This window comes from Erpetoichthys calabaricus, chromosome 11, assembly GCF_900747795.2.
Source record: "Erpetoichthys calabaricus chromosome 11, fErpCal1.3, whole genome shotgun sequence".
Taxonomy (NCBI): domain Eukaryota; kingdom Metazoa; phylum Chordata; class Cladistia; order Polypteriformes; family Polypteridae; genus Erpetoichthys; species Erpetoichthys calabaricus.
In genome coordinates, this window is record NC_041404.2 from 26,662,533 (window position 1) to 26,680,299 (window position 17,767).

At 38.9% G+C, this 17,767-nt stretch overlaps 1 protein-coding gene across 10 annotated transcripts in view; it reads left to right on the forward strand.

Moving 5' to 3' along the window:
• Positions 1–17,767, forward strand: part of tcf7 (transcription factor 7) — a 121,668-nt gene that overhangs the window by 101,814 nt on the left and 2,087 nt on the right. For 3 of the 10 annotated variants that reach the window (XM_028812831.2, XM_028812825.2, XM_028812827.2), the window contains 4 exons: positions 2,141–2,248; positions 3,562–3,618; positions 13,104–13,152; positions 14,114–14,186. In XM_028812831.2, the coding sequence (XP_028668664.1) occupies positions 2,141–2,248; positions 3,562–3,618; positions 13,104–13,152; positions 14,114–14,186 (287 nt within the window). The remainder of the gene's footprint in view (positions 1–2,140; positions 2,249–3,561; positions 3,619–13,103; positions 13,153–14,113; positions 14,187–17,767) is intronic. The other 7 variants (XM_051933470.1, XM_028812826.2, XM_028812828.2 and 4 more) reach the window with 3 other exon arrangements.

Consider the following 17,767-nt stretch of genomic DNA (forward strand, 5'->3'; position numbering starts at 1 on the left):
TCTGTGCAATATTGTCTGTTTTCCACAATATTCTACATCTAGTTGAGATCGTGCTATTGGTGCCTGTTTTAGCAGCTCAGTGTGACTGTGGCTTTTCAGCACAGAGCAGAATAAAGTCAAAAGTGCTAAACTCACTCAATGTTTCAACATTGGAGGATTTACTCAGGATCATCACAGAAGACCCATCTCTTAAGCAATTTGATCCTGAGCCTGGGTCAAATGCTGGCTAATTTTAAACAAAAGGAAAAGAAAACCAAATTACATTGGATGGCCCTCTGACACTAACATTTTGATCATCAGTAACAGTCTCAGAACCGGAGTAAAACACATGGTGCTTAATGATTATACATAGTTTCAAAGTTATAATGACATTCAGTTACCAAATTATCACGACGGACACAAAAGCACAAGGGACACGGTTCACAGGAAAAGAATTAGGCACACATACATAGAGGTTTAAAAGGTAAGAGACTGAAAGATTAATATTTTCCACATTTTATTATTTGGCATCTAATTCAAACCTATTGCCTCATAATTTTTTTCTTTTAGGAGCCACTGGCTCCTTGAGGTGAATTTTTGTCTTGAGCGGTGTAGACTGAGAAGTATGGACAGATGTACAGGTATAAACTTTGCAGAGGGAAAAAATGATTTTTCTGCTTTTCTATTTACTTATTACTGTGTTGTGGTTGCTATCAGATCTTGAACCAAAACTTCACATTTGACAAAATGACCCTGAGTAAAATATTACCACAGATGTTTGATCCCTATGTTTATTTAATAAATTAAATAATTCCCAATGATTGTTATGAAAAAGTAAACCTATTTAATAGCAATACCTTGTTATGCTAACTTATGCTAAATAATTTATTACTGTTAAAAGTATAGATAATGTTTATAGACTAATAATAGCTATTTAATAATTGATTTCTAAAATGTGATAATCTTTTAGTCTTCAAAAAAAAGTAAACTTGTCAGAAGATTCACTTTTCAGTAGGACCTCAAAACACAGATTCTCAAGAGTAAACCGGTCGATACAAATGAATGGCTTAGACATTAGCAATCAGCGGCATAGTATGAAAATTGCAGTCTACAAGCACCATCCTAAAAACATTAATTAACTGCAAAGGCCAATTAAAAAATCATTTAACACTTTGTGTCTCCTTGGGTAGATGTTTACCAACTTTTGCAAAGTTGTTGTTTTTGCAGAACGTAGCTCAATTAGATGCTATTATTAATGTTCTTATTAATATTATTGTTATTATTAAACCTAAAGTCTCCAGTCTAAACCACCATATTTCATTCTGACTTTTAGAAGCTACAGACAAAAAAGTAATTTTCTTTTTAAAATGTTTATACCAGAAGTGGATTGTTTTTCAATAAAAATAAACATTAGACCATGGAATTTTTTAAAAAGTTTGTGACGCATGAGTTTCAGCACTTTACTGCAGTAATATACTCTGCGGTGTCAATTTCAGTCACAATTTGGTTTTAACAACCACTGTTAGTTAGTGTCTTTAACAAAACAAATAGCCACTTGTATATATTGCATATGTTTGTAATTCTGAATTCTATAAATAATGTGTTTGGAGAAAAAATATTTATTGACAAATGTTTACATTTATATGCATTTGCATCATGCTGAGCAATATGTGAGTCTTCAGGAACTGCTCCATTACAAATTTTTCATGTTTGAAATATCTGAGTAATCTTGAATGTTGTTTTTTATATTTGTGACTTGCATACTATTTGGCGGCGGCACGGTGGCGCAGTGGGTAGCACTGCTGCCTCGCAGTTAGGAGACCTGGGTTTGCTTCCCGGGTCCTCCCTGCGTGGAGTTTGCATGTTCTCCCCGTGTCTGCGTGGGTTTCCTCCCACAGTCCAAAGACATGCAGGTTAGGTACATTGGCGATTCTAAATTGTCCCTAGTGTGTGGGTGTGTGTTGCCCGGGGTTTGTTTCCTGCCTTGCACCCAGTGTTGGCTGGGATTGGCTCCAGCAGACCCCCGTGACCCTGTAGTTCGTATATAGCGGGTTGGATAATGGATGGATGGATGGATACTATTTGGCAGTGCTGAACTATTAAATCTATAATTTGATGTATAAATTTAAAGTTTAATTTTTTTTTAATTATTTCCATGCAGTGGCATGCTCTGTCTAGAGAAGAACAAGCCAAGTATTATGAACTGGCCAGGAAGGAAAGGCAGCTTCACATGCAGCTTTACCCAAGTTGGTCTGCTAGAGATAACTATGTAAGTATCTAATACTTGACAATTAGAAAGCATTCTGAAAACTTTCCTTTAAATGCATTAGCACACAAGTTCCACAATAAATGCTGTTAGTGATTTCAGTCTTATATTAAGTCACTCTTTGTCAATAGGATTATCTATAAACTAATTTGGCTTAGAGAGTCACCTCAACTTTAACAGTAACGTCAAGCACAAGGGCATAGTAACATAGGAGAGTCTCAAGAGTAAATCAGTGCAGACACTGTAGAAAACCTTACACAGTTTATGAGAGAAATGTGACTCTGGCGCTGTAGAAAAAAACTCTTAAGCCAACTCTACATCTCATATCAGGAGGAACAACAGCGTATCCTCCATTTTTAACAGCCACACACCTCCTCTTTACTGGCATGTCATTGTTTTATATTTTGTTTTTATTTCTGTATTTGTGTTTTATTGTACTATTTAAGAGTGGCATATTGGATCAGAGGTTAGTGGTGCTGCACTACAGATCCAACATTGTAGGTTCAAGCTGTGCCCTGAGTTGGTAACTTTAGGAATTATGTATGTTCTCTCCATGTCTGAGTGAGTATTTAGAAATATAGTACATTATTTGTCCCAAGGTGGAAATTAAGCTTTTTACAGAAACACAAGAAACATTATATCAAACATCTCCCCATAAATACACACAATATTTACAAAAAATAACAATGCCAGCATCATGCCATAAGGCAAAAGTGATAACTAAGTGGCTCTGGGAGCAAAACATTGAAATTTTGGGTCTATGGCCAGAAAACTCCCCAGACCTTAATCCCATTGAGAACTTGTGGTCAATCCTCAAGAGGCAGATGGACAAACAAAAACCCACAAATTCTGACAAACTTCAAGCATTGATTATGCAAGAGTAGGCTGCCATCAGTCAGGATTTGGCCCAGAAGTTGATTGACAGCATGCCAGGATGAATTGCAGAGGTCTTGATAAAGAAGGGCAGACACTGCAAATATTGACTCTTTCCATAAACTTGATGTAATTGTCAAGAAAAGCCTTATTGTCAATAAATGCTTGTAATTATACTTAAGTATGCCATAGAAACCTCTGACAAAAAGATCTAAAAACACTGAAGCAGCAAACTTTGTGAAAACAGTACTTGTGTCATTCTCAAAACTTTTGGCAATGACTGTAGGTACAAAGAGGCCTCAGCAGCATTTCTTGACACACTTCTGCTAAATAATGTGTTGGCTGATGGTATTCAATGCTAGTGTAAAACGGAGAGGATATGCAGCATTGTTCATAATGGCCATCAGTTTTGCCTTCATTCTCTTCTTTTCTACTATCTCCAGCAGGTTGATAGCACATCCCATAACAGAGACTGCCCTGTTAATCAGCTTTTTGATTCGGTAAGCCTCACTTGAAGTGATGTTACTGGCCCAGCACACCACAGCATGGAAAATCACACTGGAGTGGTTTCTGAGATGGTCTGGCACTTAATATGTTTGTTCCAGCTATGTGTTTGGTGCTATCGGCATTAGATTCAGTAGGACTGGGAATGTTGGTCTGTATATTAGATGCTATATTAAAATCTTGCTCAGTAAAGTGATTTGCAATGGTGAAAGCTGCTATTCAATGAAACAAATACATTTGTTTCTCACGAGTAGTGGACAGGTCAGCATGATGGAATAACAGTTAGTCCTGCTGTATTACATCTTCAGGACACTGTTGTGTTTGCATGTTCTGCCAATTTGCTTGGCATTTACCTTTTATAAAAGCATATTTAAGACAGATTAAAGAGTGTATTTTCCACACAAAGGGGCAAGAGAATCTTAAACAGAGTTAAATACTTGAAGTGGAAACCTTGGCAACCTTTAAAAAGTTGTCTGAATGAGACCTCAACACAGTTTGGCAAGTAGTCCTGTCATGTGCTAGGCTTCTTATTTTCTTATGAAAAGCTGAAACTACAGTATAATCTTATAGTGAGACAGATGTTTTACAGGTAACACTGGTGATCTCTAGATTAAGCAGAGTGTCATCAGGAGATTTTAGAAAAAAATACAAAATTAACCTGGGTTAGGATGCTGAATGGAAAAAAAAATCAGTGCAACAGACTCATTAAAAAAATATCAGTAACTTGAAGGAATAGTGACATAAGCTACATGTACTGTAAAAAGCAATCAAGAAACAATCTTTGAGTTAGATAACTAAAACAAGATCCCCCTGACCTGTTTCTCTCCTGACGTGTTTGTTTACAAAACTCTTGGTGCTTATGGCCATCAAGTTGGGCACACCATAGCAAAACCTGTTTTGTCGAAGGTCTCTTGCAAAAGATACCAGGGGCCTCATGTATAAACAGTGCGTAAGCACAATGAGGTTGTGTACGCCCATTTCTATGCCTACATCGCGATATAAAAAAAACTAAACTTGCCGTAAAGCCATGCATGTTCTCATGGCAACACAACCCATTGCGTATGTATGTAACTCCTCAAATTTGCAAACTGGCAGCACCCAGCGTCAAAGCAGTGCTACCGTTCCTGTGTGGTTTCCCTTTCTTTTTTAGATTCACATCCATGATGTGGGCTTTATCAAAAATACTAAAATTAACCTCGTATTGTTTATAAATTTAAGGCACCTGATTGTAGCCAACCTGTAACAATATAATGATACACCAAGCTATTCCAAATACCACAGCTGCTTTAGTGTTGTTACTTTTAGTGCACAACTCAAGAGTATTTTAACCCATTGTATCTGAGTGTGGAATCACAGCTCTGTAGTAACTGATTGGAAAGCTCTACTGTGGGCTGTCTCGAAAGTGTAGAGGATTATTGGGATACAGCTTCAAGCCCAGTAGGGCATTTATAGAACACGCTAAGTAAGGAAAGCCACCACATCTCCATGGATTCCACTCAGCCATGCGCACAGTCTATTTGAAATTCCTCCATCCAGCCTTTCCTGCATGGACCTCGAGACTCAGAAACCACTTCATCCCAAAAGCACACACTCAATCAGTCCATCGAGTTTTTCTGGTAGAGCTGTTTGTACTTATAATTACAATTGCCTCATTGTAAACTTGCACTACAACTGTAACATTGCACAGCCTGAGCCACTTTATGAACCATTTGCACTGTCTGCATAATATGTACATGTTGTACTTATGCTTTCATACTGTGTTTCATACTGTTGTTTTTATCGTAGTATTATTATTTTAACATTTTTATAGGAAAATAAGTTTATGGAGGATTTGTATATTGAATCTCATTGTACCATACAATTACAATAAAAGAATTCAGTTCAACAGAAGAGAGCTTGTGTTTATAGATGTTGATTACTGACTTCTAAGTCGATTTAGATATCCAAGAGCTATCCTCTTGGAGCTGTGTGCTGTTAGAATACTAGGATGTGTACTTAATATCATTTTTTAAGATGAAATGCAATAAAGTATGTATATTACATTATACAGATAAATTGTTAACTTCATTTAAATAATTTATATTCTTAATAATTTAAACATGTGGGGGTGCGGTGGCACAGTGGTAGCGATGAGCTGGCGGACTGTCCAGGGATAGTTCCTGCCTCACGCTATATGCTTGCTGGGACTGGCGCGATGCTGGATGGATAGATGGATGGAATAATTAAACACGTATTACGAAGATTTTTCAGTTCTCCTTAAAAGTTTTGCAGAATCTGCGTTATAAGCTTATAGCTGGTTTGACATTTATTACAGAGCATATATTGTGACGATTGGTTATGCAAAGAAAGAGAACGGAATGACAGGAATTTGGGGTTGGTATGTTTGACAGAGACAGTACTGCTGCAATAAATTATTTCATCAAGGGTTGCACATGCCACAGCATGGATCTTGTGGGAGGCAGGCACAATCCCTGGACTGGGTGCCAGCTCATCACTAACACTGTGCCACTGTGCTTCCATGTTTAATACATACTTTAATGCATTTCATTACGAAACTGATATCAAGCATATATCTTAGTATTCTAAAATATTCAGAGAGCTGTAATATCATGAATGCAATGTATTCTGTGTGGAGTTCAGCACGTGCATGCAGCAGTCTGCAAAAGAGAAAGCCCATTTAAGCACATAGTGATTCACACATATAAGAACACATAGAATATGAAGCCTTTAAGGTGCTACTTCAGTTTTGATGGCATTTGAGAAACTCTAGTAAATTACACATTAATTTTAAGATGATGTTTATGACGTTCTACTTTAATGACAAAATAAACTACGAGGTTAAAGTGGAAAGTTTGAGATTACAATCAACATTTCGACCTTTTTTTCTTCACTGTGTCACTATTTTTTTCCTTTTCTCTGTACCCTAATACGCTTCCATATGACACTTGGATGGTGGGCTATGACTCTTCTTTTCACGGCAACTTTGATATCTGACCACTTCTTTTTTTATTTCAGGCACTGTGCAGCTTTCTTAACTTGAACTTTCGAGTGTCTCTGCCACCCTGTATCACTCGATCAACTTCCTTTTGTTGCTTAAACCACTGCTTAAGCCAACAAATAGTACGTTTTTCCTTGCCTCCACTTTGCATTTGCTGAAGTTCTTTTTTTTACCCCCGTGCTTTTGCCATTGTCTTCACAAAATGGTGAATTTAAAGGGCTATTTATATTGATTTGCATATTCAAAGGGTTGTAGGAGGAGTCTGGGTGAGCGCTGACTGGGATTTATGGAGCAGAAGTGTGTGGAAGTTGGCTTACGCACTGTTTTGTGCATCTGAATTTTTTTTGTGTGTACACACATTTCCACTTTTGTCTGTACAGCATGTGTTAGTGTGAATTCTATGCATGCCGTTATACATGAGGCACCCAGTGTGGTTGAGGTAAAGTGCATTAAAGAAATTAAAAGTATATATACCAAATATAAGTATGCACTGTCAAATCTGACACATCCTCCCATTTGAAATATCCCTTTTATGATGAGCCATTATTCATCTGGTAATAATTGACTGCATTTAAAAAGTGCAGCGTTTGTCACTTAGGGGGAATATTATAAGCCTTGAATATTAATACCAATTGAAACAGTTGCATTACTTCTTCAATTGTGTGTATACTCTTATACCTAAAATAAATACATATTAAAACATGTCAATGTTTTATTTCTTACCACCATCTCTCAGGTGATGGTGCCTTATTTCATCATGTACATCAGGAAGGGAATCATCAGAGTATGTTACTCATTAGGTGCTGTATAAAGTTTATGCTGCTTTATAGTTTTATGATAACTTTATAGTTTACATAAGAGAAAATAAAATACAAAAGGTGGATTTTTCAGTAGTTTATAGTATATTAGTGGAATTATATAATAAAAAAACAAATTAATTTGTCTTTAATGGCTGCTCACTTTTTGCAGTAGTCTCATGTAAGTGAAAGGGAAATGAAAATCTAGGTCATGCTTAAATGTCCAAGTCACGTGACTCTATCAAACAGGAAGTACAGTTCCATCTACAAAGTATGCAAGCAAGGTTGTGGCTTGGATATTTGTACCTTTTTAAGTAGACCACAAACACTCATTTCAGAAACTGGAGGTGAAACCTGAACTTAATGCTAAAACCTTTCTCTAGTTCCAATTTGAGTCTCATCATCTTTGACTCTGTTTCCTTTCTGTTAATCAGTGCCCAAGCATTTTGACCATAAATATTGGATTGTAAAGGTTTTAGCAGCAATTAGAATTGAGTTACTTTCTAGCATTTGAGGCTTCTAAATGTAGCATGAAAACCTTTTGTCACTTATTTAAATAAAGAGAAAATACCACTTTATTTGAAGGGGTTGGAAGAATGGGAGTTAATTTATTTTTGTATGTATATCATTGTTGTAGTCCATTTCCAGTCATCAACTAATTTACATGTGCGTGATGCTGACTGCCGTCTTGTGCTCCTAACCAAAATATGCTTCATGGGTAATGGAGCCATGAGTTCTGTTATCCCCAGACTTAGGAATGCCATCCTAGAATTCTAAAATCTGTTGGCCCTTTTCACTCCTTTTAAAGGGTGACTAGAGAAGCATCAGTATTTGAGCTAAAGACTTGCCCTCTTTAAAATCTTTCTCCTGGTACTTACGACAGAAAACGTACAAGTGGACACAATGTTATTTGTTCACATTGTTGCAGTACTGGGAATTCTGGTCCATTTCATTGTTTTCTTGTGCTATCCCAGAACTTTTAGGTTTAATTGTTTCTAGTATCAGTTATTTGGCATTTTAATTACTTTTTATATTGACATCTATCGGGTGATTAAGTAGGCTTATTTTTTGTTGTGACATTTTGTATTTCTGTGAAGAATTTTCAGTACTTGGAAGGTGCTCTATTATGAAATGTATTATTTCCATTACTTTCACTGCATTTAAATGTAATCATTTAACATATGTAGCTTTGTTCAAACATTATACAGCAAGGAAGATGTTTTAGAGAAGAGTTTTTTGTGGTCGTATGCCTTTGTTTTCTAAAGCTGACAATATCAAAGCCTAGAATTCAAGGAATATAAATCTTGATTACTTGCTTCCCAAACAATTGTCTTGACCAACAAAGTTTTGATTTTTATAGTGTGTGTGTGTTTGTTTGTTCTTTATTTCACCTTATACAATTTCTTGTATTAGGAATTTGTTAGTTTTCGCATACCCCTTGGGGTCAGAGCGCAGGGTCAGCCATTGTACAGCGCCCCTGGAGCAATTACAGGTTAAGGGCCTTGCTCAAGGGCCCAGCAGAGCAGTGGCCTTTTTGGCAGTGACGGGGATTCGAACCGGCAACCTTTGGGATACCAGCGCAGATCCTTAGCCTCAGAGCCACCACTCCGCCTAAGTTTATGGATAGTTAGCATCCCTAAATAATCCAAAGAGTATGCATATTCATTTTTGGAGTTCTGAGAGCCAAGTTACAGACAGTAAATTTGCCTGCTCTGTACAGTCCAAAAGGTAGACATTCATTGTGTAAGTGTTTTACATGCAGTGCTTATAAAAGTTTTCAGCCCCTTTCGAATTTTTAATTAATCAGCAGAACAGCTCTTTAACCTCCTTAGCGTTAGAGCTGAATATCACCAGGGCTGTAAAAACAGTGCTAAAAGGGTTTGTCCCGAGCATCACTTGGGCAACTGTATAGACTCCTCTCGCGTAAGCATTAGACCTGAGGATTACTAGGGCTGTAAAAGTGCCAACAGCATTAGTGCCGAGTGTTACTCGGGAAATGATATAGAAGTGTCTTACGTAAGTGACAGGCCCAAGTGTTACCCGGGCAAAGGTGCAGACATGTCTTGTCCTAGCCTCATAGTGGCGTTTCACAAGAAAAGTTTTTCAGCAGCCCAGGTGTTGCACACTCTTGACAGTTTATAAGAGTAGTGAAGACGAAGTGAATCAGTCTTCAGGCAGTGAAATCGAAAGCGATTCTGATGAATCTGAAAGTGATGCTCGTGTAACAGGGCTGCCAACTCAGGAAATGAGAACGTTTAGGTCGAGAAATGAGGACTTTTGAGGATGCCTTTCCCTATGATGCCATAATATACCTTTATACTGTCTTATGGTGTTTTAAAATGATATAAACCTTTAGTAGCAGTTTATCACTATAATGATGATATGATGGCCACAATCACAGTCACTGTCAAACTAATAACCCATTAAACATTTTGAATATGTCAAGCCTCTTAAATTAATAGACTTAATTCCTTCCATTCTTATTTGGACAGCTTAGCTGTCATAAACCGGTAAAAAAAAAATTATGCACATGGTAAATTCACTTCTAGTAAAATAAAAATAATTTCACTCTTTTCAATTTAGTTTATTTGCATTTATCTATATTCTTTTATATTTTTCCACAGAAGCCATTTTTCTCAGTAAATTTGAGTTCTTGGATGAATATGAATAGAAATTTTTTACATTGCATGCTACTGAAATTGAATCTTGTGAGCATTAGACCCTCCGTTGAATCTGTTCTGCACTTTCGAAAACAACAATATTTGCTGTTCGTGTAGTCAGTGAACTGGCCTCTGTCCAAATATTTATGGACCTAACTGTACATCTTTTTTCTAATTTTGGTTCTGTACATTACCACAATGAATTTTAAATGAAACAGCTCAGATGCAGTTGAAGTGCAGACTTTCAGCTTTAATTCAGTGGGGTGAACAAAACGATTGCATAAAAATGTGAGGCAACTAAAGCATTTTTAACACAATCCCTTCATTTCAGGGGCTCAAAAGTAATTGGACTAATTAAATAACTAGAAATAAAATGTTCATTTCTAATACTTGGTTGAAAACCCTTTGCTGGCAATGACAGCCTGAAGTCTTGAACTCATGGACATCACCAGATGTTTGGTTTCCTCCTTTTTAATGCTCTGCCAGGCCTTTACTGCAGCGGCTTTCAGTTGCTGTTTGTTTGTGGGCCTTTCTGTCCGAAGTTTAGTCTTCAACAAGTGACATGCATGCTCAGTTGGGTTAACATCAGGTGACTGACTTGGCCATTCAAGAATGTTCCACTTCTTTGCTTTAATAAACTCCTGGGTTGCTTTGGCCGTATGTTTTGGGTCATTGTCCATCTGTATCATGAAATGCGTAAGTATTCATTCAAGTCAGTATTTAGTAGATGCACCTTTGTTATTTTTCTGTATTCTTTGTACCCTTGTGGTATAGCGGGTCCACAGCTCCCATCAAAGGCCAGTTTTAAATAAATAAGCACCGCGCTCGTGGCTTGGTGAGGGAGTGTGGTGCTTGTGTGGCTGAAGCAGTTCTCAGGGCGATTTGCGATGTGGCCGTTTCTCACCTAAGTGCACAGGTGAGAGACCGTCCACATCTGTGATTGTTCCTGGGGCTGCTGATTTGCCACAGCTGCCATGCCCTTTTGATAAATAGAAGCGAGAGTCGGCTAAAGAAGAAGGGAAAAAGAAAAGGAAGAGAAACGAACGGAGGTGGCAGGAGAAAGCAGGAAGTAGTAGAGCGAGAGCCGGTGCGGGAGAGCGAGCGAGTGCAGGCTCACATGCAGCTGAACAGTGAGCCTGGGTGTTGGGCCGACACCCGGGGAGTAGTAGTAGTGGTCACTCCCGCTGAGTGATCATGGAGCGGGAGTGACCAGTGATGGAAGGCTGGATGACTCTCCGCGGAAGGCAGCGGGAGTCGGGACTTGGGACGTGGTTTCCCCAGCGTGAAAGCCCTGGTCGTTGGGGAATCTCAAGTCGCTGTCAGGAGGAGCCTACCTGAGCCAGGGATCGGTGAGGCAATCCAAACAGCTGAAGCAGGCACAGAGAAGGTCAGCCACATGTAGGGTGAGTCCCCTATTGAGAAGTCCAAACGGGAGAAGACACCGGGCTCGTAATGTTTTTAAAAGACTGTTTCCTGCATTATTTTAACCTCGTTGTTCTTAAGAAGACTTTTTTCTATTGTTTTTAACCTCCGCGTTTCACTACTGTTTTTATGGATTATTTATTTAATGATTCTTTTTGAATCACTGCGCTTTATTTAATTTGAACACTGTATTCTGTTTTAATAAAAGCACTTGGCACTTTTGTACACCATCCTCTTGCTCCATTGTTTGTGCCTCACTGAGAGCTCATCGGTAGCATTGCCGATGGTGACAGGTTCAAGGGCTCCTGGACAGAATATGGGAGCATGCACGAACCCGCATCGTCACAACCCTCTACCATTAAGCCTGTCCCCACCATGCTTCATGGTAGGAGTGGTGTGTTTTTGATAGTGTGTAATGTCTGGCTTATGCCAACTGTGATGTTTAATCTGTTGGCAGAAAAGCTCGATTTTGGTCTCCTCAGACCAAAGCACCTTCCTTCAACTGACTTCAAAGCATCCCAAGTGAGCTTCTGGCAAACTCCTAGCCGAGATGTCACGTGTGCTTTTTCTCTTTTCCACTGGCAAATAAAGCTGTGACTGGTGAGGCACCCAGACAACAGTTGTACACGCAGTTTCTCCCATTTGAGCCACTGTAGCTTGACACTCCTTCAGAGTTCTCACAGGTCTCTACGTGGTCTCCCTTACCCATCGTGGTCTTCCTGCACGATCACTCAATTTTTATGGACAGCCTGCTTGCTCTGGGTAGATTTCCACTTGTGCCATCCTCTACTCTTTTTCCACTTTTTAATGATTGATTTAACTGGGCTCCATGGGATATTCAGTGACTTGGATAATTTTTCTTCTTTCTATGCCTTGACTTGTGCTTTCCAGTTACCTTTTCAAGGAGTTGTTTGGTGTGTTCCTTTGTCTTTCTTGTGTAGGTTAGGCCACAATACTGACTTATCACAACTGGACCCTTCCAAATAAGATGCTTTTATATTGCAATAATCTGAAACCCCTCAACTACACAAACGTGAACTCCACTTTACTAATTCTGTGAAATCAGTCCGCGGCCTCTGTGATTAATTAGGGCTGTCATATTAAAGGGGTTGAATACATGTGTGATCAATTGTTTTGTGTTGTATATTTGTAATTAATTTATCACTTTGCAGAGATCTGTTTTCACTTTGATATTAAAAGGTCTTTTTATGTTATCCGTATCAAACACATCCAGAGTCTACCAAGTATGATTCAGTGTTCTACACAAACATATGTCATATGTGAAGCACTACACGTTGTACACTTCTTTGTCAGAAGAATCATTGCATATTCTCATCATTCAGGACGTTTGTAATCATTTTACAAAATCTTTGACATGAATTTGAGAGCTAACAGTTTTAACTCTCTTAGGAAGTTAAACTTGGAAGTCAGTAGTAGTTATTTGATACAATGAGGAAAATGTGTTGTTCAAAATTTCTGTAGCCTGAGGTCCCACTACATCAAGTCTCATTGTTTCAAACACATTTCTAATGACATGTCTTGTCTAATAGATCATGCCTGTCAAACGTTATGTACAATAATTCAAACTTATTGTTCTACCACAGGGTAAGAAGAAAAGAAGAAAAAGGGAAAAACAGCCAGACTCAAACTCAGGTATGATAATATGAACTCAAACCATTTAAACGTTTTAGAGACCGTATCCTCTCTCCCCCACTTTTACGGAGTTATAGTGCAGCTTAACAGTTTTTCCAGTACGATACCAACATCAAGTTGTCTTTCTCAGTATTCTTAAATGTCTGTTATACTCTACAATAGACAATAATTATCTTGGCTCAGAACAAATCAGAATAAATGAGCTAAACATCTGCTACCAAATTTTTTTCTGGTAGTTATTCTCACAAGATTGTGGTCACACAAATGGACTGCTTTGCCTTTCACAATGTACGCAGCGTCAATTGAAAGCATGTTGGGTCAGTCTGTGGTCACTGACTGACCGGCTGGCTCATTTGTTAGATTGTTTATCATTAAGGTAAAAAATAAAAAATACAAACACTTCCCCAGTGAGCCGTGTGGTAACTAATTTAAATTTGTATCTTAAAGGCATTGCCAGAACGCCTCATTGTGCACGGAGTGAGTACCTGGACAGACTCGTCTATTTTTATATATTTATTGTTACATCATTTTCGCACTTTATTTGTTCCTGTTGTCAGTGACCCTAAAATCTGTACCTGTTGGACAGGACATGCAGGAGGCGCTTATTTTGCTGAAGTTTATCGTATGCAGGTTTTTGCAACTGAGAAAACAGCTTGAAGCTTACAAACATTTAGTCCTTTTGTATTTTAATGCAGCATTTAAATTTTTCCATTAAGTTTCGTGTTTCTCTTGGGGGTGGTGGGGTGAAGCACAGTATTTGTAGGTCTATCTGAGCACAATATTCTCATCTAACTTTGGAGATGCAGCACCTTTTGTTATTCCAGTCTCTGTCTGTTGGGAATGAGCTTTAGTAACAGTCGCTAACCTTTTTTTTCTTTTTGCTTTCTCTTCTTTCCTCTTCCTTCCTCCTGTCCTCTTGTCCTCTGCCCGCTCCCCACTGCGCATGTTGTCTTGCATTCAGACCCTGGCTCTCCTAAGAAATGCCGAGCTCGTTTCGGCCTCAACCAACAAACGGACTGGTGTGGTCCCTGCAGGTCTGTATGATCAGAATCTCGGTGTCTGGCTACTTTGTCTTTGCTCTGCATGGCTCTCTTGCTAACTGTACTTTCTTGAACACTGCCAGGAGCCTAACGTATGTCGAAATGAGAGCAATAGTTGTTGTTTTCTGTAAAGGAGTTCCCCCCCCACACCCCACCATTGTACATGTAATTATTTTGGTAGACCAATATTTTGATATATTTCTGCTAAACTCTTGTTCTTAATGTACGGCTATGCTTTAAAGTTTGTAAACTCATTGCATAATTTTACTTTTCTAACCACAAAGTTCATATCTGATCATTTTTCTCTCTCTACTTGAAATAAGTATAATCATTAAGTGTTTTGAAAGAAAAAGTCCATTAAGTGTCATGACCTAATATATACAGCAAGATCAAAAAAATAAGTGAACCCTCACATCTAATAGTTAACGTCCCACCTTGTCCCGTTTTACCTTTTAACGGTGTGTTAACCATTCAGCCGTGCTAAACAATGAAATGTAAGAAGATCCAGAATGATGTGTTAGGGCCATGTCACATTAGGTTATTTTTCCAGCAATTTTCTGTTGTAGCCCTCTTTACATAACCACAGTAAGCTGGAGGCCGTTGGCAGCGCACTTCTTTAAAGACCAGTCACGTAACACGACATACCCAGTGACTCATTCCTACCAGTTTGCAACTCAACAACTGAAGACAAATGAAGGGTCAGCTGGAAATACAATGAATATGATGCACTGACGCAGAATCCATCCATCCATTTTCTAACCCACTGAATCCGAACACAGGGTCACGGGGGTCTGCTGGAGCCAATCCCAGCCAACACAGGGCACAAGGCAGGAACCAATCCCGGGCAGGGTGCCAACCCACCGCAGGACACACACACAAACACACCAAGCACACACTAGGGCCAATTTAGAATCACCAATCCACCTAACCTGCATGTCTTTGGACTGTGGGAGGAAACCCAAGCAGACACGGGGAGAACATGCAAACTCCACGCAGGGAGGGCCTGGGAAGCGAACCCGGGTCTCCCAACTGCGAGGCAGCAGCGCTACCAACTGCGCCACCCTGACGCAGAATCAGGAATGTGGATATCTTACAAACCGACAAGAAGCTCATCTGTTGAATGTCTCATGTCTTACATACCCTGATTGAATGGAAAAAAGAAAAAACTGAGCAAAGATGATGGATGAACGCACCATACCTGTTAACCCTTTGTGCAGCATCGGCTCTGTCAGCCAGCACATTAATGGCTTTTTCATAAAAAGGGGCAAGCAGAACTGTGCTGGAAGGTCAGCATATAATCGCTAAATTTGATATGCCCAGCAATTTTCATTTGTGTAAATTGACATGGTCTGGCGACGAGATGAGCAACTGACATACCCAATAAGTCGTGTAACGTAACATTAACTTTTTAGTAAGGAGCAAACATAGTAGGTCAGTTACTTTTCTAGCACCGTGCCCTGAAATGAGACCTCAGCAGAGCGGGTGTTCTTAAGTATTGACGAGATCATTTCAAAACGATATGGCCTGTTGAGCAAGTAGTGGAGGGCATTTAAAACAAAGGCAACCCTGACAAGAAATGGACATCCTCCAGAATTTCAGCAAGGGCCCCGAGGGGCGGTAAAACAAAACCCTAACGTAACAGACGAAGATCTACAGGCCTCCCGGACTCTGGAGTAGCTGTGCACAGAAATTCCATCTATGAAAGATTATTAAGGAAGAAGCCTCACCAGTCACAACAGAGACAAGCTGTTCTGGAAGTCTGTTCCATTTTAAAACTCATTTCACGCTGGCCACTTTTAAAGATTTAGAAATGTTTAAACCTGGCTTTATACAGTAAAAACAAATTACAGTAAGACAGGGTATAGGCCTTTTTTAAAGCACTATCCATTACAAATTTTAAAAAACTGGCTGAAAAAAAAATCCAGTCTGTTCTTGTGAGTTGCTGCATGACATTTATTTTATGGAATATTTATTATCTTCACTATTGGAAAGTTGATGATCTGTATACATCATTAATAGCTGGTGTGAATGGCGGGAGTGCAGCTAGCACGTTCTTTCTCCCTTTGCATAAGTGGCTTCTCTTCCCACCTTCCAAAGACAGTTGCGTCAGGATATTTGGGAACTCTAAACTGGCCCAGAGTGGGTTTTGTGACCTGATGGGTGGTCCGGGGCGTAGTCCTGCCTTGCACCTGGCAACACGCATACATTTGGATAGACACACCAAGAGACAGAAAAAATAAAATGGCTTTCAATAATAAAGATCAAGTTCCTGCTGTGGTTCATTATGGACATTCCTATAATTTTACAACTTTACTTTTAATTGTTCCTGTTACTTTTCCCCCGGTGTATTCAATTCAAAATAATCACGAAATACTAATGCTTGCTTTTTTTCCCTCTCCTTCTTTTCTTTTTAAGCAAACCAACCCCCATTGTATAAAATGTTGCATGTTATCTTTGTTGTCCTTTTATTTGGCATGGCAGTAAGTATCTCTGATGCATTCGACTCTTTCTGAACTGTTCTTTTGTTTGGTTTTACCTTCCGGGGCTGATCTGACTTGATGTAGGCCATTTGCACGTTACAATATTCTCCTACAGCATTGTGGTTATCTTCATCCCATCTCCTCCAAGCAGAAGCTCACATTCTGTGCATTGACATTTGTTCTTACATTCATTTTCCAATTAACGTGGTTAAGCCCTGCTCACCACCGTAAACAGCAAGTGGTTAAGTCTGACCTTTGTATACGATGACAAACTCCTTCACTACGCACTCACTTCTCCTTTCACACGACTTCCCCTCAATTCTGGACTTTACCTTACCAAACTGTAAAAACTGATTGAGCTGCTCATTTTCAACGCAATACTTGCAATTTAAAAATGATCTTAACAGAACTAGGACTGTGACATTTATATACTTATTAGAGCAGGAGTACGCACGCCTCTTGGTTACTTAATGTCCTTGTGACTCAAGAGCAGTTTACAATGGGTGGGTTGTGCCACTCAACTTCAGTCCTTGAATGGCCATTATGGTTGCCTGCTTTTATTCCAACACCTCTTCATTTGTTATGGTTTTGTGTCATTATAGAAATTATCAGTATAAAAAAAATATATTCAGAATTGTTTCAGAGATGGAATGTTAGTGTCATGGAGAAAAACTTATCCCATCAAAGAAAAACAGCCTGGGTTTTTGGATGAGCAATCGGAATAAGACTATTAAATAAAGCACAAAAGTGTCTCAGTTCAATGAAGTGAGCCCCCTAGTCTGGGCGATCTTTGTATTTATTACAGTTCTTATCACTAGACAGTCTTGCTTTGTACATCTGACTCCTAAGACTCAACTCCCTCATCCTGTTGGTTTGCTTTTTCCACCAATATTTGCTGATGCTCACTGGGCAGGATTACTTGCTGTCCATCTAGACGACACTTGCCATCGGGCCCAGCAAGTGATCATCACCTTTCCATGTTCACTTAATTAGCTTTCACATTCCTTGGGCTGATAAAGTTTTGTGGTTTAATGATTTAGAAGAATAAAAAAAGTACAGATGCGAGTCATTAATAATTAACTTTTACATAAAGCT